At 45.2% G+C, this 24,335-nt stretch overlaps 1 protein-coding gene and 1 long non-coding RNA gene across 3 annotated transcripts in view; one reads left to right on the forward strand and one right to left on the reverse strand.

The window, feature by feature from the left end:
* Positions 1-24,335, reverse strand: part of LOC125461669 (uncharacterized) — a 105,736-nt gene that overhangs the window by 65,122 nt on the left and 16,279 nt on the right. Inside the window, exon 2 of one of the 2 annotated variants that reach the window (XR_007249529.1) lies at positions 7,243-7,477. The exons of the other annotated variant lie outside the window; for it this stretch is intronic. This is a non-coding gene — a long non-coding RNA (uncharacterized LOC125461669). The remainder of the gene's footprint in view (positions 1-7,242; positions 7,478-24,335) is intronic. 2 annotated transcript variants of the gene reach the window in all.
* The window catches only part of LOC125461667 (monocarboxylate transporter 12-like), a 60,142-nt gene that overhangs the window by 15,737 nt on the left and 20,070 nt on the right, over positions 1-24,335 (forward strand). Inside the window, exons 2-3 of the mRNA XM_048550611.1 lie at positions 12,100-12,357; positions 23,754-23,857. Of these exons, the coding sequence (XP_048406568.1) occupies positions 12,100-12,357; positions 23,754-23,857 (362 nt within the window). The remainder of the gene's footprint in view (positions 1-12,099; positions 12,358-23,753; positions 23,858-24,335) is intronic.

The raw sequence follows: 24,335 nt of genomic DNA on the forward strand, positions 1-24,335 counted from the left end.
CAGCTGGGCTTGTGAGTGAAGACTTGAAGTGACAGATTCTGTGTGTGTGAAGTGCACCCTTGCAGCTGTTAGCTATCATGATTGCTTTAAGCTGTCAAACTAAGTCAGTGGATTGCCAGTGGCAGATACTTAAACAGATATTTCAGAATGCTCAGAAAGCATTTATTCTGGTCAAAAATGGACATGTGGGAATGAGACATGTTTATCACAATCGGTGTTTAATGGCCTCAAGCAAACACAACAAATATGCCTCATTCTCACAAGTCCTTTTTTGACACGTAATACATTCAGCAATTTCAGGTATCTGACTAAATATCTGCCTATGCCATAGCTTAATTTTCCAGCGTCCTTTAGGCCAAGTTTTCTTCGTACCTCTGTAATTGCCCTTATTTAATTTGAGGACATTGGTTAGGGATTCTCACCCTCAAACTGAATTTGAAGGTCTGTCATGTTGTAGTTGCTACCCCTCTTGATGATTCTTACATATGGGATCTCTTCTTATTCCCCTTACTAATACAGATTAATGGCCAAGTGGTATTATCACTAGACTATCAAGAGACCCAAGCAATAATCCGTGTTCAAATCACGTCATGGCAGATGGTGGAATTTGGATTCAATAAATAATCTGGAATTGAAAGGCTAATGAAGATCATGAAAACATTGTCATTTGTTTGGAAATACCGAGGCAGTTAGGGATGGGCAACAAATGCTGAGCTAGCCAATGACACCTGTATCCCATCAATGAGTCATAGACCTGTATAGCATGGAAACAGACTCTTTGGCTCAACTCGTCCATGCTGACCAGATATCCCAAATAAATCTAGTCCCATTTGCCAGCATTTGGCCCATATTCCTCTAAACTCTTTCTATTCATACACCCATCCAGATGCCTTTTAAATGTTATAATTGTACCTGCGTCCACCACTTCCTCTGGCAGCTCATTCCATACATATGCCACACGGTGCATGGAAAAGTTGTCCCCTTAGCTCCTGTTTAAAGTTTTCCCCTCTCACCTTAAACCTATTCCCTCTCGTTTTGGACTCACCCAAATGTGCAAGGAATGGAGTGATATGGACCCTAGCTATTCACCCAATCCGTGCCCCTCATGAGTTTAGAGACCTCTATAAGTTCATCTCTCAGCCTCCAACACTCCAAGAAAAATCGTCCCAGTCTGTTTAGCAACTCCCTATAGCTCAAACCTTCCAACCCTGGCAAGATCCATGTCATTTTTTTCTGAACCCTTTCAAGTTTCACAACATCCATCCTACAGCAGGGTGATCAGAATTGCATGCAGTATTCTAAAAGTGATCCAACCAATGCCCTGTACAGCTGCAACAAGACCTCCAAACTCCTATACTCAATGCACTGACCAATACAGACAAGCACACCAAAGGCCTTCTTCACTATCCTGTCTACCTGCGAATTCACTTTCAAGAAGGTATGAACTTGCATTCCAAGGTCTCTTTGAATTTTTTTTAAAACCCTACCACGTTACCAATTTACTGGATCTGAAATAACATATTCTGGAGTTGTCGCCCTGTAACCACGTCTCTGTAATCATTATCAAGTCATGTTCATTTATTTCTATTTGATCCATCAATTAATCTATTTTGTTTGCAAAGTTGTACGCATTTGGACCAAGAGCCTTCAGTTTTAACTTTTTAACCTTTTTATTCTCTCTAATTCGAATTTCTGCTGCATTTTTTCCACATTATTTCTTACCCCTTTTTTCAAACTGATGATAATTTGCCTCTTCACTATGCTGCCGCTCTACTCACTTGTTTTGTTTTCATACTTCATCTTCCCTTCAACTAAAACACCCTTCCCCCACACTAATTAGTTTAAACCCAGCTATGACCCTAGTTATTTGGTTTTCCAGGATACTGGCCCCAGCATATTCAAATGAAACCCTTCCGAATGGAACAGCTCTCTCTTTCCCCAATGCCCCATGAATTGCAGCCCATTTCTCTTATACCAATCTTGACCCACGCATTTACTCCACTAATTTTATTTACCCTACTTCAGTTTGCACATGGCTTGGGTAGTAACCCAGAGATTATTGACTTTATGGTTCTTCTTTTTGCTTATTTAGTCCCCAGTTGCTGATAATTCCTCAAGGTGTACCTATTTCCTAGCCTTATCCAGGTAGTTGGTACCTACATGGATCATAAAGCATGCTTGTGTTTATATGAGGATCCATCCAGGTGATACCTAGGATTTTCCACACCCAGGATTTATTGGATTTATTGTTGTCACACCTCCAGAGATACGGTGAAAAGTGTTCTTTTGCATGCCATAAAGGCAAATTGTCCCATAGAAAATGCATCAGGCTAGCAGATCAGAGTGCAGAATATAGAATTACAGCCACAGAGAAGGTACAGAGAGAGAAGAGATCAGAATTAACATTTGAGAGATCTGTTCAAAAGTCTGATAAAAGCAAGGAAGAAGCTGTTCTTGAATCTGTTTGTACATGTATTCAAGCTTCTGTATCTTATGCCTGACAGAAAAGGGTGGAAGAGAGTATAACTGGGGAGGGAAGGGTCTTCAATTATGTTCGTTGCTTTCCTAAGGCAGTGGGAAGTATAGGTAGAGTCAATGGATGGAAAGCTGGTTTTCCTGATGGACTGGGCTGTATTCATGACTCTCTGCAGTTTCTCGTGGTCTTGGGCAGAGCAGTTGCTGTAATAGGATGATTTCTGTGATAGGCCTAGTAGACCATTCAGCCCCTTGAGCCTGTTCCACCATTCAATTTGATCGTGGCTGATCTGTGGCCTATCTCCACATACCTGCCTTTGGCCCATATCCCTTCATGCCTATATTTTTTAAGCAACGTCAAATTCACAATTGATCCTGCATCCATTTGCCATTTGTGATCAATTATTGATGACACTAACCTTCTGCCTGCCGGCAGCTTTATGATTGAGTCCCAGGTATCTGGAGCAGTCTGGGGATATGAATGAAAACTGAAAGAACTGCAGATGCTGGATGCAAGTTCTGAGGAAGGATCACTGGACCTGAAATGTTAACCCTGATTTCTCTCTGCAGATGTTGCCAGACCTACTGAGCTTTTCCAACAATTTCTGAGTTTGTTGTTGCTGGGAATATGAATATTTGGACAGAAATTGTTGAGCCTCAGGATAAGAAATGTTTCATTTTCTCTCCAGTAGAAAGCATCATAAGCCTGAAAATCACCAGTTTATTTCCCCTTTCCAGTTGCTGAAGGTGGTGACATTTTATGGATGAGTCAGAGACCTGTATAACTGTGAATCAGTCACCCTGTGCCTTCTGCAAACAGGTGAAAGTTTCGGGAGTCAGAAAACCAACAAGGAATGTTCTGGTCATCTGAGTATACCCTGTGAATGGCAAACACTGGACTACCTTCCCAAGTTTTCCCACTGCTTGATGATTTTTCCTATCTGTGCCTATGTGTGCAGAGTGGGTGTTTACTATGGGATCAGAATTTTGACCAGTAGAGTTATTTCCAAAAGTTCAAAATTGTTACTCTGTAGCGAGAATTTATTTAGTTGTCATTTAATTGTCATTCTTGTGAAGTGCAGAAACCTGGAGTCTGCTACCTCTCAGCCTGAATCTGATGGTCAGCGAAATTAGTTCATTCTTTTCGAAGTCTTTAATTTTGTGATGACTCCGTGAACGGTGGGGCTCTGTTTCCAGCACATTATGCCAATGAGGCATGGCTGTATATAAAACATTGAGCTGTATCTTGTACATTATTTTATTTGAGGTTCCAGTTCATTGGCTTCTGCCTAGATAATACAAGGGCTCCTAAAAATGCTGCTCCTTGAAAACGCTGGTAGTATGTGATGCTAAATATTTTGACTGCATTGTAGCAGGTAGGCAGATTCAGAAAACTACCAGAAGATCTTGATTTCAACACTCTTGTCTACAATTGCCACTTTGCACTCCTGTGTTACTGTACCCTACTTGGCTTGTATCAGTTAGACTGATCTATATTTTCTCTACATGGAATGAATGCCAAGGAGGAAGCAATGATTTTCTATGTGACAACACACTGAATGGTCTAGTGGCAAATCAGGTAGATGGGGAATATATGTCAGCTCCTTTGGCTAACAGAGATGTAAAAGCAATTCTTTGTGGGTCTGCATTTTGGGATATAAGATACTGCAGATCACCAAGTGCAGCCCTCCCCATCCCCAACCAGCCAACTCTGTCTTTCCAGAAAATTCAGATGTGGGAGTGGGGGTGTATGCAGTGTGAATGAGGCAAATTGAATTTCCTTCAGTGGTGCCACTGTGAAGATAAGTATTATGGTAACCATTGTTTAAGTCATTACTGTGAATAGTTAGTCTGCTCATAAATTTAATTTGTAAAAAACGTGGACTAATAATATTTGGCAATTGTGTAGTGTAAACTGGCTGAATCAGGATTTATCAACTGGTTAAAATTTCACGACGAATGGTCTTGGATGATTTCAATATTTGCATTTCCCCTTCTTACTCTTACACATTTTATTATTTTCCCAAAATAGAATTGAAGGAACGTGCTGATACTTATCGACAGCTTTGTGGGAATGTTCGATCCATTTTTGTTACCTTTCAGGTTGGTACATTTGGCCACTACTGAAAGCCAAATGGCCACCTTCCTGACCTCTGAGCCATCCCATCTCCTCTTCATCTTCAGTGACAATCATGCCACTGTTTCTAGCCCTAGTTCTGTCCCTAACTCTCATAGCTCCATCTCCTTTTTAAGGTATACTATCTCCTCCTTTGCCTTGGCATCTATTTTAATCTCCCTAATTGCCTTGAGACGCTCCTTCTGTACTGAAGGTGTTATATAAATGCAAGCTGTTGTGTCTCTCAAATAGCAGGAAGTAATCATTGCTCCTAATTGATGGAGAGATACTTTAAATTACCCATAAATGTGAACAGAAGGCTACACTCTGAGAATAGTTGCAGTGTTTATTTAGAAAAATAACAAGATGATTTTTTTGATCAGCCCTTCGAAACAAAAAAATCCACTCTCCGTTTTTTAATGATTAAGACTGCAATGAATGAAAATAGTATTCACAGGGTGTCTAATGTTGGATTTGACTTGGAATAAAATGCTTGTTTTTGCATTTGACTGCAGTTTCAGAATACTGCTGGGAAAATAACTGTTAGCTTTCTTCAGGAGAAAGGTCAATTGTTATCGCTTGTGTACACTTAGTCCCATTTTGAAGTGGTAGAATTATGAGGAACAGTGATAAACACAAACAAATAGTCTTTTAGGTCCTTCCATTCTCATTACACCATGTTTTAAACTCTTAGTATGTTTTTGAGATAAGATGCAGGGAATTCAGTTCTTTATCTCCTCCAGAAACATGGGTGGTGCTGCTCAATCTTTTAGGATAGTATTAGGAAGGACAGATTCTGTTTTCCCTTATGGGGCTGGCTGGATTTCAGAGACAAGGTTTGTTAGCTCTGGAAATACAAACCCATTTGAAGTTAGCAAGGTTGTTTTAATGGATGATCCTACTAAGTTGCCAACAACGTGTCTGGAAAACTATTTTGGAACAGATGAGCCACTTCAATCTACAACAGACGAGTCCAATGTAGCTTGTGTTTATTTAAGTAACCAATTCCAGAAATCTTCACTGCATTCAAACTCTTTTTCTTAGAAGCTTAATCTTTGCAATGATGTAAAGTGTGGCTCAGTTCATCTAGTTCAGAGGTCATGGATTCAAGTCCCACTCTAAACACCTGGCTTTATAGTCCAGATTTGAAACTTTGGTGCAATACTGACAAAATGCTGCATTGTGTCACCTTTTTGGAAGGGGCCTGCTTTACTTTGTTTGGGTAGACATGAAAATTCCATATTACAGCTTGAAGAAACCCATAGGAGTTTTCCCTGCTCCCCTGGTTGATGGCCTTCTGTCAATCAAGTTCATTTAAATACATTTATCTGGTCTGTTAACTCATTGCTGTTTGTCATACCTTGCTGTATGAAAATTAGAGGGCGCTTTCCTCACAATAAAACAGTGATTACAATTCAAACGTCATCCAGTATTTTTGCACACTGTAAAAGATTTCATAAAAGCTAAGATCTTTCTGCTTTACTGCTTCATCAAACTTGGAAGCACAGATGAAAATCTTATTAATGAGCTGGTCATTAACGAAATCTGGTCTCCAGAAGCCCATTTACTCTGTCTGGAAGCCTTCCTGTTGTTCTGTCATTTCATATCACTGCTGCATGTTACTTCTTACAGACCTGGGGCTACATTGAGTGGAATTGTAACAGACAGCGTATTATCCACCTTGCTTTAAAAGTGCCTCGGTCAAAAATCTGACCACAGCCTTTAGCCACTCTGTTAATGAACGGTTAGCTAGACAATCTGCATCAGCTTGAGAAATATGTTGTTCCGCTATCCACTGACTGAAGTAGGCTAAGTAGCACTTGGAATAGGATAGCCCTCTATCATAACTCCTGTGAGCAGATATTAGCAAGCAGGGCATATGCTGGGTCCATTGTAGGACTGGCCTCTGCCTGCCTTCACTCCTGTTTAATTACATTCTTGAAAAATGTCAAAAGCAATTACCATCTAGTAGAGCAACAATCCATTTGCTGATATTTACTGCATGTGAAGTGAAATCCTGCTTTGTGAAATGCATCATAAATTCAGACGTATGCTGTACGTAGGTTTGCCTAGCCTTTGTTGGACTTATCATTGGAAGTTCCATTACATAGCCTTCAGCCTCCAGCCAGCCCCTCCGAGTTAAAAAGCTGCTTTTTCTTTCTCCAATAGCTACATTTTAAAAGCCACTTTGCTTTAAAGTGCCCCATTTCATTTAACAATCCCATTGTTTTCCTCCTGGTTTAACTGCGTCGGTTCCTCCGAGATTGAAATTTCTGTGGGGTTCAGAACAATCCTGGAGGATTCGCGACATTAACTGACTATGATTTTCCTATTGCTAAACTGAATTCTGCCCCATTTTCCAATGTACCGTAACTGTGGGCAACACTGTCAGCAGGTTCCAACTGGATCACTCACACTATTTAAATACCTGGAGTACAGCCAAACCCATTCTACACAACTGTTCTTTCAAAGAAATTACAAATATTAAACGTGCATTTTTGACAGTTTTCCCCTTCAGTTGATATTTTTGCAAATTGTCCTAATGAGTGCAAGATGAAAAGCTTCAGCAACGTGTCATGTTTCCACAATATATTTTAAAATTTAACATTAAAAAAAGTTCCGAGCTGTAGCTCAGCAGATAGCATTCATACCATGAATTTGAAGATCACGGGCTCAAACCTCATTTGTGTGATGAATCCATAATCCAGGCCGACAGTCCAACAGAGGGTTGAAGGAGTGTTGCACTGTCCTGGATGCTGCAGGGTGGATGAGGCCGTAAACCAAGGCCCTGCTTACCACTACCAGGAGAGCATAATAAATATCGTATCTGAAGGATGGCAGGGGTGTTCTCCTTTGTGCTCTGGTCCATATTTATCCTTTGTTCTACTGCAGCAAAAACAGATGAAGTGACCATTACCTGCTTGCTATTCTGACATTTGCTGTGGGTAAAGGCTACTGCCTTTAAGAACACTTCATCATCTATGATAGATACCATATTACTTCATAGATGATGAAGTACTTAAGGTTGTCCAGAATTGTTTATTTTCTAAAGTGCTGTATAAATGCAAATTTTTGTTTAATTGCAAAACCCTTAGATTAAACTGAGATATGGCGATTTGCCCAAATGTACTTACAGCAACAAGTCATTTTAGATCTACACTAAAAACTAAGTGAAAAAAAATGCATTCAACAATTAAAATAATCACTACCAGAGTTCAAATGAGATTACAAAAAATCCCCTCCAATTTAACATTTTTTCTTATTAATTTTTCTTTAAAGTAACATTGAAAGATAAGGTGTTTTTGTTCCTATCATATCATATTCATGTTGTATTTGCCATAGTCGGAGGAAGTGATGTATTTGTGCGTACATTGTGCAAAGCCTAGTTAGTGTGGCCAATACAAAGTTTGAGACATGCAGGCCTACCAAATCTTGTTTCGGGGTCTGCAGGAATTAAAGACTAGTCTCTTCAAATGCTGCTGCAAGGCAGTCCAGAACATAAATTCTAAAAGGCATAGCGGGCATCAAAGGTAACAGAAAAATTGCTGTTTAACTGAACCCAAGGACAAGATTTGTAAGTTTTAGGGGTTGCTGCAAGAGGGGCTAATATATGTTGATGAACACAGCATAATACATGCAATGGACTTAAGTGAGACTCAGAATATAGGCAGTAAAGTTTTGGATGTGCCAAAATTTGCAGATAGATTGAGGAAAAAGGCAGATCATTTTAAAATTGGAGTGAGACTACTCTGTGGTAAAATAGGGTAGTGGAAGTTTGGAAACTTCTTTCCATGAAGACCATGGATGGTGTGTCATGAAAACTGAGATTGGTAATGTTTTGTCTGCTAATGGCAATAAGGGATAAAAAGCAGACAAGAGGACCTGAGATGCAAATCAGCCAGGATGTCATTGAATGGTGCAACATGTTGACAGGGATTCAATATCCATCTTAGTTTTCCCCCTCTAATCCTGTGTTATAACCTCATCAATGCAATATCCAGGAACAATCGCTCACTATCTAACCTGGAAAAAAGTGCCGAAATATTTGAGATTTTCATTAAGGTTCCAAAGAGAGGATTGAGGGAGAGCATTGTAAGAGATGTAAGATTGTTGGTGAATATGGTGGAATTGCCTCTCCTGGAGTCTGTGCTGCCTCACCAAACAGATTCTGCTGTATGTATTACCAAGAACCAGGAATTTGTAGATATTTGGGAGCAGGCGCCACACAGCCTAACCTGTTGTTGTCCTGGAGACCATGGGGCAATTTGGTTAAGAGCTCGGTTCCTTTCTAAAATATATTGCATTTCCTTAAGGTGATCAGTGAGGTGGTGGTGGCAGCTCCTGGCTGTGGTAGACCTGGAGTCGGAGGCTGATGGCTGCGGTGCAAATGTGGGCCCAGCACAGGACCTGATGGTGGCATCAGCAAGGTGGGCACAGCACCGGAGAGATGGCACCTGAAGAGTGGTGACTCTGATGTTGTTGGTTCTGACACAGGCGGCAGTGAGGCGATGGGGGTGGGTAGAGTTGGAGGAGTGGTTGAGGGGTTGGGTGGTTGGAGGGGGTGGGGGGAGTTTAGGGTTGGGGGCGTTGGAAGGGTTGGGGGTGGTGGGGGTGGTGGGGGAGTTGGGGGAATGGTGGTGGGTTGGAGGGTTGGTGCGGGTGGGTGGGGGCGTGGAGGATGGGTGTTGGGGGAGTGGTGGGGGTGGGGGTGGGTGTGGGGGTGGGGTTGGAGGTTGGGCGAGGGGGATTGGAGGAGTGGTGGAGGTGGGTGGGAGTGGGGTCGGTGGGGGATATTCGGGGAGGAGGTTTGGGGGGCGGTAGGCATGGCGCAGGGTTCAGGACTCATGGTGGAGGCGGTAGCACAAAGATGGACTGCCTTTCAGTGATACCATTTTGCTGTACTTGTTCTTAAACTGTTCAAAATGGCGCCGGATTGTGGCGAGAGTTGACGCTTTTCACTGTATTTTACTGTATTCCTCACTGTAAGATACAAGTGACAATAAACCATTCATTTAAAGGGACTGGCTTGTTTGCAGCCTGCCCAGGGATCATTCAGGAACTTGTGTATGAACAAGGGCCTGACAATGGATTAAATGCCCACTTTGGGACTCATGCGATCCTTCTCACAGATTTGGTGGTTAGTTCAGATTTATTTCGAGTTGCATGTGCGTCTATCATTGGATGTAAATGTAAGAGGTACAGGGAGGAGCACAGTTTTGCTGTGGGGAATTAGACAGTAATATGTGATGCAAGTGTGATAGGCTGCAAGAGGTTGTAGATCTATCTCTGCATTGCTCATTTGGTTAATCTAACAACATTCTTTATCAAGGTGAAGGGTTGGAGCACAACTTTTATGCTGCTGTAAAGTCAATGGTGGATATCTCTTTCAAACAATGATTTAGCTGCATCTGAACTGGGCTGGACTCGTTTTGAAGACAGAATCAAGTCAAATGACTTTCAGTCATCCTGCTGCTTGTTTAAAAAGGCATACAGTTATGCAACATCACCTAAATGTATCTAAATATGTTCAAACATCCTAAATACATGGACCTAGAGGTTCCCTAAGTGAAATTTGATAAGGTGGAGCTATGCACCACAAGATCATAAGTGAGTTGTAACAGGATTCATCCTGTGGTTCCAGTGATCATTTTGAGTCTACATACAGGCGCACACACCACACACACAGGAAACTGTTGTCACATTGTTGATGACATCTTCCCCCATCTCTCAGACCTGACCTGCTTTGAGTGGCGTGGTGGCTTGGTGGTTAGCACCGCTGCTTCACAGCGATGGGGAAGCGGTTCTGATTCCAACCTCAGATGACTGGCTGTGTGGAGTTTGCACATCAACAGACATTTCCATAGAATAAAAGTAGGTTTTTCAGCACATCCCTTTGATACGTTCTCCCCACGTTGGTGTGGGTTTCGTCTGGGTGCTCCAGTTTCATCCAAAACCAAAGTTGCCCAGGCTCGGTGGCTTTCCCATGCAAGGTCTACGGCTATGGGGATAAAGTGAAGTGGGCGCATTGGGTGGGATGCTTTTTGAAGGCTTTTTAGCAGAGTCAATGGCCTGAATGGCCTCTTTGCGCACTGTAGCAGTTTCAGTTTAGAATCTGGTTGATCCACCAGGGGCTATCTAACCTGGTTACTCTTCATTCAGAAGGTTGGAACGTGGCCCATTTCTCATCCTCATGTATTGGTGCCCACCAGTTGGTTGGCAACATTTACAATGCTGACTGCAGAGCTCAGATTGGTGCACTGCACCATTGCCCTGCTGAATTTGTTCTTATTTTGGGCACAAGTCAAGCTCCTCAATGTAAACAATGACCAAAGATCCAAGACAGGGGTGACCTATAAGCCAAAAGCTTCTGAGTGTTGTACCTTTGTGATGGGAGTGCAATTTTGAATTGAATTGTGTTGAATTAGCTTTATTGTCGCATACTGAAATGAGTACATGAAAAGTTGAGACAGTACTACCCTAGGTACAAAGATATCTAGGTACATTTTCTTCAGTTACAAGATTAATCACAATGAACAATATCACCAACACATGGTGCCATCTCAGGTATAGGGCACCTAGGTACAATCTTTAGTTAGGGAAATAGAGAAATGTCGAAAAATTGTTACATTACAACTATACACAGTCTAACTGTAGGTCAGACAAACAAGAAGTTAAAATGTCAAGTATCACAGTCTGTCTCTATGGGCACTCAGCAGCAGATTGGCACAGGGGGTCTCCATGTGGACTGACCACTGACTGCCATCACTGGGCTCCCGGTTGCTCATGCGCCGGCTTTGGAGGCCATGCATGGATGTCCAAGGCCGAGAAAAGAGAGAGAAAGAAAGAAAAAATACACACGGAACGGATGAGCTCCAGGTTGAGCATTCTACTTTGCCAGCATCTTACAGGAAGAAACTTTTTAAGAAGTTGTGTTATATGAGTTCTGCTGACCTAAGTAAGGCCAAGTATAGATTTGAACAAACTGGTTATGTCATTTACCTTTGATCACAAATAACCAATCTGGAGGATAAATCTGGAGGTAGTTAAGTAGAGGAAAGGAGTTGTGAATGAGGCGATGGCTGGAAAGCTACCCCCACTCATGTCTCGTTCATTACTGTACACAAATGCACAATTACCATGGGTGAAGAAAGTTCATTTCTTTGTAAACTCTACTGTTTGTATCTGACTGCCTGCTGGGTCCAGGGCCTGCTTCAGCTTGTTACAAACAATCGCGTTTGTCAAACATTGGGAGGGTGACATTAGCATTTGGAGATGTGAAATCCTGCTTGTGTTGGATTTGTATAAAAATTACAGGAGAAAATAGGAAAATTAAGCAGTTTCTCTCTTAAATTCCTATTTTCTTATGCTCTAACATCGGCCTTTTATCTGGCCTTCTGTAAAGTAACTTTTTAAATCTTTTGCAGCAAGAATTGCAATCAATTTGCCTCACGTTTAATCATGCAGCTACGACTTTTGACCTAACCCATACTGTGTTTAATTTTTTTCAGATGTTTCATGAAAACTGTGTACAAGAGTATATTCCAGACCTTCGTGCACAAAGGTTCTGAACCGATCTCTGCAGTACGGAAGAACAAACTTGACGATCTATTAGAACCAAGTGCAGAGAAAGGCTCAATAGGCAGTGGAACTGATACAATGCCTCGACCCTCAAACGTACCATTAATGGAAGCCCCAGATGGAGGATGGGGCTGGATGGTTGTGATTAGCTGCTTCTTAGTGACTGTCTGCACAAGGGCAGTGTCCAGGTTTGTCAGAAAACCTCTTGGGTTCGCTGTGCTTTTGGTTCAATTAAGACTGAGCTTTGCCCACAATTACAATCCTCTAGACTGATCTGTGACCTACATTTCTGTTCAGTATTGGAAGCGTGACATTAGTTTGAACCCTTTTTAGGTGTACGTTTTAACCATTCTTCCTCTTGTGTGCGTGCTGTTCCTGGCCATATAAGAGTACAGCAGGTGCTGTGCCCTGAGGAATTGATCACTGTTGCATCTGAATGATCAGTGTGAGTTGAATCAACGTCTGCTTCTCTTTCTCCCTCCCTGAAACAGACAGACCTGAATAGTCAGACTCATTGTGGGAAGGGGATAATGGGAACTGCAGATGCTGGAGAATCTGAGATAACAAAGTGTGGAGCTGGATGAACACAGCAGGCCAAGCAGCATCTTAGGAGCACAAAAGCTGACATTTCGAGCCTAGACCCTTCATCAGAAAAGATGAAGCCTTTGCTGATGAAGGGTATAGGCCCAAAATGTCAGCTTTTGTTCTCCTAAGATGCTGCTTGGCCTGCTGTGTTCATCCAGCTCCACACTTTGCTATCATTGTGGGTGGGGCTGTTTTTCGAATGCTTTAACCGAACAGTGTGTGGCAACATAATATTCCTTGAAAACATGCCAAGAAATTCTTGTGTTCTGGAGCTCTGACTTTAATTTGGAGCAGGGCTTCAGAACACTGGGAATAGTGCTAATTATATTTAATGGTATTGTTGTTGATTAGCTGGATTACTCATTTATGTTGAAATTATGTGTTCTTTTGAAACTGCAAACTGTTTGAGGTCAATTTTCTTGTAATGTCATACAGTATTAAAGCGCAGGTCATGCAGTTTAGCCTCAATTCTTGTTCCGAAGAGTCAGAAAAAGGAATAATTAAATTGAAGTTGTGATGTTAATAGGAAATTAGATTCTTGTTTTGCCATGCGATGTTCCATTTCCCCTCTACTTTTCAGAAGCTGGCGATTGTGGAGATGGATCATAGATCACGGGATATTCAGTAGTAACTTAGCCAAATAAAGTGGCCATTATGTTAGAGGCTTAAAGGTAGTTGTTCAGAGCATATTTTGCTAGAGATCTCCTCAATAAAACAGACTAACAGTTTACTAATTTAGGAGCTGAGCCTAATTTGTGTGGAAAGTGGCTCAGATTGATCCAAGGCATTCTTTCCAGATCCTTTAAAGGTACTTCTAATTTTTAGGCCTTTATTAGTCATTGAAACTCTACAGCATGGAAGCAGGCCAATCAGTCCATTAAGTCCCTATAAACCCTCTGAAGAGCATCCCATCCAGACCCAACCCCTCTCCCTATCCCTGGAACCCTGCATTTCCTATGGCTAACCCACCTAGCCCGCACATCCCTGGACACTATGGACAATTTAGCATGGCCAACCCACCTAATCTGCACATCTTTGGACTGTGGGAGGAAACCGGAGCACCTGGAGGAAACCCACGCAGACAGGAGGAGAATGTGCAAGCTCCACGCAGACAGTCGCCTGAGGCTGGAATCGAACCCGGGTCCGCGGTGCTGTGACGCAGCAGTGCTAACCACTGAGCCACTGTGCTGCCCCAGATTAGTTACCAGATTTAATGTTACAGAGTAATGCCAACAGCATCGGTTCAATACCTCCACTGGCTGAGGCCACCAAGCACAACTGTCTTCTCAACCTCTCCTCTCACGTGACCCCCAGGTTAAACCACACTCAGTCATCTCTTGCTAATGCGAGAGGAGCTCTGTGGTCTGGTGAGACAATGGTAACTGTGCCTTTAGTTATCAGACAATGACTAGTAAATTGCTCTCTGTGTGGCAAGTGTTCTAAGCTTCATCCTGTTTCCCCTGTATCTACTCTTGCCAAGAGATGTGCTTTCATGGGACATTGCACTTTTTGCCTCACACCATCCTTGTGCAACCTCTTTAGCTTGTTACAACCACTCAGTGATGTCCATCATCCAACTGGACCTAGACTGCCAACTCCGCCTGCTGTCTGCATCTTTCCGTTCAGAAAAGATCTGAACAACTGTTCAGCCCTAATCAAATGGTTGAAATGCTAACTTTTGTTTTCTGGATGTCATTTCTTTGAGCTCTTTTTGCTTTTACAAATTCAAGCACCTTGTATGTTTGTCTGAGGTAACAAGGTGTAGAGCTGGATGAACACAGCAGGCCAAGCAGCATCATTGGAAGGAAGGGTGATGTTTCGGGCCTAGGAAACATCAGCTTTTGTGGTCCTCTGATGCTGCTTGGCCCGCTGTGTTCATCCAGCTCTACACCTTGTTGTCTCGGATTTTCCAGCATCTGCAGTTCCTACTATCAACTGTATGTTTGTTGTCTGGTCTTTACGTGGAATGTGGAATTAGCCTGCAATTTAGAAGCCACATTGTAAAGCCCTTTGTTTCCTTCATACATCATTACATTCTCTGTCAGTTTCTGAGTCATATAGGGATGTGGATAGGATCTAATATCTCATGAGATTTTATTTTTGTTACCAGTTGTATATTCTTGTTCTTCAATATATCCTTCATCTTCAAAGCATTACTTCTGGTGAACGTTGTTCCTGTGACCTCCATTTCACATCTACCACCATCTGTCCCCATTCATCCTAAACAGACAAATTTATCTCCTTGACTAATGAGGCACCGTCCACTTCAATTCCTTATAATTGCCATTGTCTTTGTTATTTTTGATGTTCAATGTCAATCCACATCCTCAATTTTACTTGCTCTATGAGATTTGCAAGGTCTCTTGACATTTTGCCAGTAGCTGCCAAGTCAGTGAAGTGCAAGCTTATGTTTCTGAGTACAGTTTTTGCCCTTTTTTTTGGCAATGTTGTTTTGCGATAAAAATGATGTTTGCATAAAATATACGCGTTCTGGTCCACAACAAAATGCCATTTTGGTGAAGGTATTTGTGTGGGCAGTTAGCCTGAGAGCCAGACGTATAGAGGGTGGATAGATTTAGTCATATAATGCTGAATTGCTGTTTCCTGCCTTGCTGTTCCAGCCAACATGTTCTCTGAACTACTCTCAGCTGATCTTGCATTCAGCAGCAGGAAGGACCCCTGTCAGTACTATTTAAAGAACTAACCAATTTTTGACAGCTTAGTTGCTATTTGGCTTGTAATGAGTCTGCTAGAATTTGAAAAGTGCTTGGTCGTTGATGGACTTGGTTAAAGTTGGGCAAAGTTGATGGCGTGTGGCATAAAACATGGAGAAGAGTGTCTCTGAGGCGAAAGGTTGCGGTCAGGCCTTTTTGGCTGTAGAGTGACCAGGGAGATGGGATAGATCAGCCAAGAAGATGATAACTTCCTCAAAGCAAGAGAGGAGCCCCTCAGCTGGGCTTTATATTGATCTACCAGCACGTCCAGAACCTCAGCCAGGGACTGTATGTGTATTGTTTCTGTATTACAAAGGAGGTGCTTATAGAAAGCTGTCACCGCTTCTAACCAGGTCATAGACTGCACTGTAACTAGGTGTGAGAGTAACCATGATCCTGAATTTCTATGCATGGGATCGTTCCACGCAAAAGGAAGTAGCCTATGTAATAGGTCACTGATCCGGAGATGACAAATGCTATTTGTCACTTTGGAGAATTTCTTTACCTTGTCCTTGATCAGAGAGGTGCAGGCCCAGGGTACTTGCCTATCCTCACATTTTTCAAAATTTCAGCACATCCTCCTTCATAACATCAATCTGTTCAAGTATATCTGCCTGTTTCACGCTGTCCTCACAAACATCAAGGTCCCTCTTACTGGTGAATACTGAAGCAAAGTGTTCAGTAAGGATCTTCTCTATCTCCTCTAACTCCACGCATAAGTTCCCTCCACTATCCCTGATCGGTCCTACCCTCACTCTAGTCATCCTCTCTTCCCTCACACAGGTATTGAACACCTTGCGGTTTTCCTTAATCCGACCCATCAAGGTTTCTTCATACCCCTTCCAGCTCACTTAAGTCCATTCTTCAGTTTCTTCCTGGCTACCCTGTAGCCCTCTAGAGCCCTGTCCAATCCTTGCTTCCTCAACTTTAAGTCAGCTTCCTTCTTCCTCGTGACTAGATGTTCCACAAGTCTTGTCATCCAAGGTTCCTTCACCTTACCATCCCTTCCTCGTCTCAGTGGGACAAACCTATCCAGAACTCATAGCAAGAGCTCCCTAAACAACCTCTACATTTCTGTCGTGCATTTCCCTGAGAACATCTGTTCCCAATTTATGCTCCGCAGTTCCTGTCTAATAGCATTGTAATTCCCCCTCCCCCAATTAAATACTTTCCCATACCATCTGCCCCTCTCCCTGTCCATGACTATAGTAAAGGTCAGGGAGTTGTGATCACTGTCACCGAATGCTCTCCCACAGAGAGATCTGACACCTGACCTGGTTCGTTGCCAAGCACCAAATCCAATATGGCCTCCCCTCTAGTCGATCTATCTACATATTGAGTCAGAAATCCTTCCTGGACACACCTGACAAAATCTGCTCCATCTAAATTATTTGCAATTAGGAGGTTTAGATTAGATTAGATTCCCTACAGTGTGGAAGCAGGCCCTTTGGCCCAACAAGTCCACACCACCCCTTGAAGCATCCCACCCAGATTCGTTCCCATCCCCCTATAAGCCACATGCCCCTGAACACTACAGGCAATTTAGCATGGCCAATCTACCTAACCTGCACATCTTTGGGCTGTGGGAGGAAACTGGAGCATGTAGAGGAAACACACGCAGACAGGGGGAGAATGTGCAAAATCCACACAGACAGTTACCCGAGGCTGGAATCGAACCTTGGTCCCTGGCGCTGTGAGGCTGCAGTGCTAAGCACTGAGCCACCATGCCGCCCAAAACTTTCCTAATATTGACTGGTTCCAGTCAATAAAAGGAAAGTTGACATTACCCATGACAACAGCCCTATTACTTCTGCACCTTTCCAAATCTGCCTCCCAACCTGTTCCTCAGGTCTCTGTTGCTATTGGGAGGTCTATAAGAAACTCCCAATGAAGTGGCCGCTCCTTTCCTGTTTCTGACTTCCACTCATACTGACTCAGTAGACAAACCGTCCTCCACGACCTGCTTTTCTGCAGCTGTAATACCATCCCTGATTAGCAATACCACTCCCCCACCTCTTTTCCCACCCTCCCTATTTCTTTTGAAACATCTAAACCCTGAATATCCAACAACCATTCCTGCCCCTGAGTTATCCAAGACTCCATAATGGACACAACATCATAGCTCTAGGTACTGATCCATACTCTAAGTTCATCACCCTTATTCCCGACACTTCTTGTGTTAAAATAGACACACTTCAACCCATCACACTGACTGCATCTTTGCCCTATTAACTATCTGTCCATCCTCACAGACTCTTTACATGCTGTATCTGCCTATACACCAGCCAACCCATGCTCTGATTCATAGCTCCAGTTCCCATCTCCCCACCAAACTAATTTAAATCCTCCCGAAGAGCTCTAGGAAACCTCTCATCCAGGATATTGGTGCCTCTCCAGTTCAGATGCCACCCAGAGATAATGGGAACTGCAGATGCTGGAGAATTTCAAGATAATAAAATGTAAGGCTGGATGAACACAGCAGGCCAAGCAGCATCTCAGGAGCACAAAAGCTGACGTTTTGGGCCTAGACCCTTCATCAGAGAGGGGGATGGGGAGAGGGAACTGGAATAAATAGGGAGAGAGGGGGAGGCGGACCGAAGATGGAGAGTAAAGAAGATAGGTGGAGAGAGTATAGGTGGGGAGGTAGGGAGGGGATAGGTCAGTCCAGGGAAGACGGACAGGTCAAGGAGGTGGGATGAGGTTAGTAGGTAGATGGGGGTGCGGCTTGGGGTGGGAGGAAGGGATGGGTGAGAGGAAGAACTGGTTAGGGAGGCAGAGACAGGTTGGACTGGTTTTGGGATGCAGTGGGTGGGGGGGGGGGGTGAAGAGCTGGGCTGGTTGTGTGGTGCAGTGGGGGGAGGGGACGAACTGGGCTGGTTTAGGGATGCAGTAGGGGAAGGGGAGATTTTGAAACTGGTGAAGTCCACATTGATACCATTAGGCTGCAGGGTTCCCAGGCGGAATATGAGTTGCTGTTCCTGCAACCTTCGGGTGGCATCATTGTGGCAGTGCAGGAGGCCCATGATGGACATGTCATCTAGAGAACGGAAGGGGGAGTGGAAATGGTTTGCGACTGGGAGGTGCAGTTGTTTGTTGCGAACTGAGCGGAGGTGTTCTGCAAAGCGGTCTCCAAGCCGCCGCTTGATTTCCCCAATGTAGAGGAAGCCACACCGGGTACAATGGATGCAGTATACCACATTGGCAGATGTGCAGGTGAACCTCTGCTTAATGTGGAATGTCATCTTGGGGCCTGGGATAGGGGTGAGGGAGGAGGTGTAGGGGCAAGTGTAGCATTTCCTGCGGTTGCAGGGGAAGGTTCCGGGTGTGGTGGGGTTGGAGGGCAGTGTGGAGCGAACAAGGGAGTCACGGAGAGAGTGGTCTCTCCGGAAAGCAGACTGGGGTGGGGATGGAAAAATGTCTAGGGTGGTGGGGTTGGATTGTAAATGGCGAAAGTGTCGGAGGATGATGCGTTGTATCCGGAGGTTGGTAGGGTGGTGTGTGAGAACGAGGGGGATCCTCTTAGGGCGGTTGTGGCGGGGGCGGGGTGTGAGGGATGTGTTGCGGGAAATACGGGAGACGCGGTCAAGGGCGTTCTCGATCACTGTGGGGGGAGTTGCGGTCCTTAAAGAACTTGGACATCTGGGATGCGCGGGAGTGGAATGTCTTGTCGTGGGAGCAGATGCGGCGGAGGCGGAGGAATTGGGAATAGGGGATGGAATTTTTGCAGGAGGGTGGGTGGGAGGAGGTGTATTCTAGGTAGCTGTGGGAGTCGGTGGGCTTGAAATGGACATCAGTTACAAGCTGGTTGCCTGAGATGGAGACTGAGAGGTCCAGGAAGGTGAGGGATGTGCTGGAGATGGCCCAGGTGAACTGAAGGTTGGGGTGGAAGGTGTTGGTGGAGTGGATGAACTGTTCGAGCTCCTCTGGGGAGCAAGAGGTGGCGCCGATACAGTCATCAATGTACCGGAGGAAGAGGTGGGGTTTGGGGCCTGTGTAGGTGCGGAAGAGGGACTGTTCCACGTAACCTACAAAGAGGCAGGCATAGCTGGGGCCCATGCGGGTGCCCATGGCCACCCCCTTAGTCTGTAGGAAGTGGGAGGAGTCAAAAGAGAAGTTGTTGAGGGTGAGGACGAGTTCAGCTAGGCAGATGAGAGTGTCGGTGGAGGGGGACTGGTCGGGCCTGCAGGACAGGAAGAAGCGGAGGGCCTTGAGGTCAGCTGCATGTGGAATGCAGGTGTAAGGACTAAGGACTGAGGACGAACGGTCAGTCCTTAGTAAGGGGCTCACCTTTATCCCCCTACAACCACAAATCAACGAATACCAGTCACGGTTGGACATAGAGCAGTTTTTCCACTGTCTTCGCCTCCATGCCTGCTTCTTCAACTGGGAACCTAACTCTCCTTCCACTGACCCCTTCACCCGCTTCCAACACAAGTCCTCCTCCTGGACACCACCCCCAGGCCTCCTACCCTCCCTCGACCTCTTCATCTCCATCTGCCGTCGAGACATTAACCGCCTCAACCTCTCCACCCCTCTCACCCACTCCAACCTCTCCCCCGCAGAACGGGCAGCCCTCCGCTCCAACCCCAACCTCACCATCAAACCCGCAGACAAGGGTGGCACAGTGGTAGTATGGCGCACTGACCTCTACATCGCCGAGGCCAGACGCCAACTCTCCGACACCACCTCCTACCGCCCCCTCGATCATGACCCCACACCCGAGCACCAAACCATCATCTCCAACACCATTCACGACCTCATCACCTCAGGTGACCTCCCACCCACAGCCTCCAACCTCATTGTTCCCCAACCCCGCACGGCCCGTTTCTATCTCCTTCCCAAAATCCACAAACCTGCCTGCCCTATTCGACCCATCGTCTCAGCCTGCTCCTGCCCCACCGAACTCATCTCCACCTATCTGGACTCCATTTTCTCCCCTTTGGTCCAGGAACTCCCCACCTACGTCCGTGACACCACCCACGCCCTCCACCTCCTCCAGGACTTCCAATTCCCTGGCCCCCAACACCTCATATTCACCATGGACGTCCAGTCCCTATACACCTGCATTCCGCATGCAGATGGCCTCAAGGCCCTCCGCTTCTTCCTGTCCTGCAGGCCCGACCAGTCCCCCTCCACCGACACTCTCATCCGCATAGCTGAACTCGTCCTCACCCTCAACAACCTCTTTTGACTCCTCCCACTTCCTACAGACTAAGGGGGTGGCCATGGGCACCCGCATGGGCCCCAGCTATGCCTGCCTCTTTGTAGGTTACGTGGAACAGTCCCTCTTCCGCACCTACACAGGCCCCAAACCCCACCTCTTCCTCCGGTACATTGATGACTGTATCGGCGCCACCTCTTGCTCCCCAGAGGAGCTCGAACAGTTCATCCACTTCACCAACACCTTCCACCCCAACCTTCAGTTCACCTGGGCCATCTCCAGCACATCCCTCACCTTCCTGGACCTCTCAGTCTCCATCTCAGGCAACCAGCTTGTAACTGATGTCCATTTCAAGCCCACCGACTCCCACAGCTACCTAGAATACACCTCCTCCCACCTACCCTCCTGCAAAAATTCCATCCCCTATTCCCAATTCCTCTGCCTCCGCCGCATCTGCTCCCACGACAAGACATTCCACTCCCGCACATCCCAGATGTCCAAGTTCTTTAAGGACCGCAACTTTCCCCCCACAGTGATCGAGAACGCCCTTGACCGCGTCTCCCGTATTTCCCGCAACACATCCCTCACACCCCGCCCCTGCCACAACCGCCCTAAGAGGATCCCCCTCGTTCTCACACACCACCCTACCAACCTCCGGATACAACGCATCATCCTCCGACACTTTCGCCATTTACAATCCAACCCCACCACCCTAGACATTTTTCCATCTTCAACCCAGACTGCTTTCCGGAGAGACCACTCTCTCCGTGACTCCCTTGTTCGCTCCACACTGCCCTCCAACCCCACCACACCCGGCACCTTCCCCTGCAACCGCAGGAAATGCTACACTTGCCCCCACACCTCCTCCCTCACCCCTATCCCAGGCCCCAAGATGACATTCCACATTAAGCAGAGGTTCACCTGCACATCTGCCAATGTGGTATACTGCATCCATTGTACCCGGTGTGGCTTCCTCTACATTGGGGAAACCAAGCGGAGGCTTGGAGACCGCTTTGCAGAACACCTCTGCTCAGTTCGCAACAAACAACTGCACCTCCCAGTCGCAAACCATTTCCACTCCCCCTCCCATTCTCTAGATGACATGTCCATCATGGGCCTCCTGCACTGCCACAATGATGCCACCCGAAGGTTGCAGGAACAGCAACTCATATTCCGCCTGGGAACCCTGCAGCCTAATGGTATCAATGTGGACTTCACCAGTTTCAAAATCTCCCCTTCCCCTACTGCATCCCTAAACCAGCCCAGTTCGTCCCCTCCCCCCACTGCACCACACAACCAGCCCAGCTCTTCCCCCCCGCCCCACCCACTGCATCCCAAAACCAGTCCAACCTGTCTCTGCCTCCCTAACCGGTTCTTCCTCTCACCCATCCCTTCCTCCCACCCCAAGCCGCACCCCCATCTACCTACTAACCTCATCCCACCTCCTTGACCTGTCCGTCTTCCCTGGACTGACCTATCCCCTCCCTACCTCCCCACCTATACTCTCTCCACCTATCTTCTTTACTCTCCATCTTCGGTCCGCCTCCCCCTCTCTCCCTATTTATTCCAGTTCCCTCTCCCCATCCCCCTCTCTGATGAAGGGTCTAGGCCCGAAACGTCAGCTTTTGTGCTCCATAGATGCTGCTTGGCCTGCTGTGTTCATTCAGCCTCACATTTTATTATCTCAGATGCCACCCATCCTTCTTGTACAGGTCCCACCTTCCCCAGAAGGTATTCCCAATGATCCACATATCTGAAGCCCTCCCTCCTACACCAGCTCTGTAGCCACATGTTCAGCTGCACTCACTCTCTATTCTTAGCCTCACTAGCCTGTGGCACCAGTAGTAATCCTGAGATTATGGCTCTGTTCATCTGGCATTTTCGCTTTCAACCTAACTCCCTATATTCACTCTTCAGCTCTTCATCCCTTTTCCTATTTATGTCATTGGTACTGATGTGCATCACGACTTTTGGCTGCTCTCCCTCCCCGTTAAGAATTCTGTAGACTCAATCCGAGACATCCCTGGACCTGACACCCAGGAGGCAACATGCCATCCAGGAGTCTCACTCGGGACCACAGAATCTCCTATCTGTTCCCCTAACCATTGAATCTCCTATCGCTACCGCTCTCCTATTCTCCCCCATTCCCTTCTGAGCCACAGAGCCAGGCTCAGTGCCAGAGGTCTGGCCACGATGGTTTTCGTACCCCTTTAACCCTCCTTTCTCTTGAAAACTACATCCCCATATTATCGACCCTTCAGCATGACCAGGAAATAGCTGCCCTTTATTCACCCTGACCATACCCCTCATAATGATACACACTTCCATCAGGTACCCCGTCAATCTTCCCTGCTCCAAAGAAAACGACCCAAGCCTCTCTTCAAGGTTGAATTGCTCCATTCCAATGCTTCATCCTGGTGAATATCCTCTGACCCCCTTCAGTGCACGTGTGGAATTGCAAAAAGCACTGGATTAATGCATGTGTTTACTTAAAGTCTATTTTTATCGCCAGTCAGGACCACAAATATCTATTACTTTCACACACCCCACCCTGATTTCTTTTCAGAAATGCCTTCCAATTTGAATTCACTGATTTCCAACAATGCTGGTACTCGAAATGGATTCTCTTGACTTGATCGATCCTAACTGCTCACGCTTTTGAACGCTTTAATTCAATCTCCCCTCAACCTTCTCTGCTCAAAAGAGAATCACTTCCAGTCTCTCGACGTAGTTTATGGTCTTCCTGTCTTTAACCATTCCTGTAAATCTGTGCCCTCTCCAAGACCGTCACATCCTTAAGTGTTTGACTGGAGGAAGACATAGTGTTACAGTTCAGGCCTAATGAGTATTTTCTAAACATTTCACAGAACTTCTTTTCTTTTGTACTCAATGCCTCTGTTTCCAAAGCTAAAGAAGCTGTGCACTTCCTTAACAGTCTGATGCAGTAAAGTTGAGATGTAAGCACATTCAGTTCATGCAGATGTAGGAAAAAGAATGCCTGCCATTTTGACTGTAGCTGTGCTGTTAATGCTTCTTTCCTGTAGCTGATGGAACAATTGTACATTCTGAACACTTTTTCTATTTTGGTTCAATGTGGCAGCTGACATATGTTTTGGATTTCTAGATGCTTTTCCATATTTTTTGTGGAGTTCCAGAATTATTTTGCCCAAGATTATGCCATGACAGCATGGATACATTCCACTGTTGACTGCACTACAATGGTATTTGGTGAGTGTGTGATTATTTCAATTTATAAACTTCATTCTCCAAAATATAACTTGGGAAGCTTTCTTTTTGTGTGATCATACAGACCACAGAGGCTCACAACATGGACTGCAGCAGACTAATTGCAGTTATCCTGCGATATTGAGGTCATGGAAGTTGGTTGTACTCATTAGCCACATAATTATTAATAGAATGGTGTATAGGCCTTACAATTCTGTGATGAGAAAATAGTTTAAATGGATAAATGATTTCACTTATTTGTTCTCAAGTATCCCACTTCAGCTCATAACTTGCCAAGGTCAATGAATTACTTCTTAAGCCTCTGCTCCCTGACAACACTCTGCATGTAATGAAGATTCTTCCTGTATTTAAAGTAGCAATTCTATCTTTTTTAGAACACAGCTAACATTTAACTTGAGACATGCTGTGGGCAATCAAAACTTTGGGATAGGAAGAACAAAGAATGGCTTGCGGAAAGCAA

The sequence above is a fragment of the Stegostoma tigrinum genome, chromosome 20 (genome assembly GCF_030684315.1).
Source record: "Stegostoma tigrinum isolate sSteTig4 chromosome 20, sSteTig4.hap1, whole genome shotgun sequence".
NCBI lineage: Eukaryota > Metazoa > Chordata > Chondrichthyes > Orectolobiformes > Stegostomatidae > Stegostoma > Stegostoma tigrinum.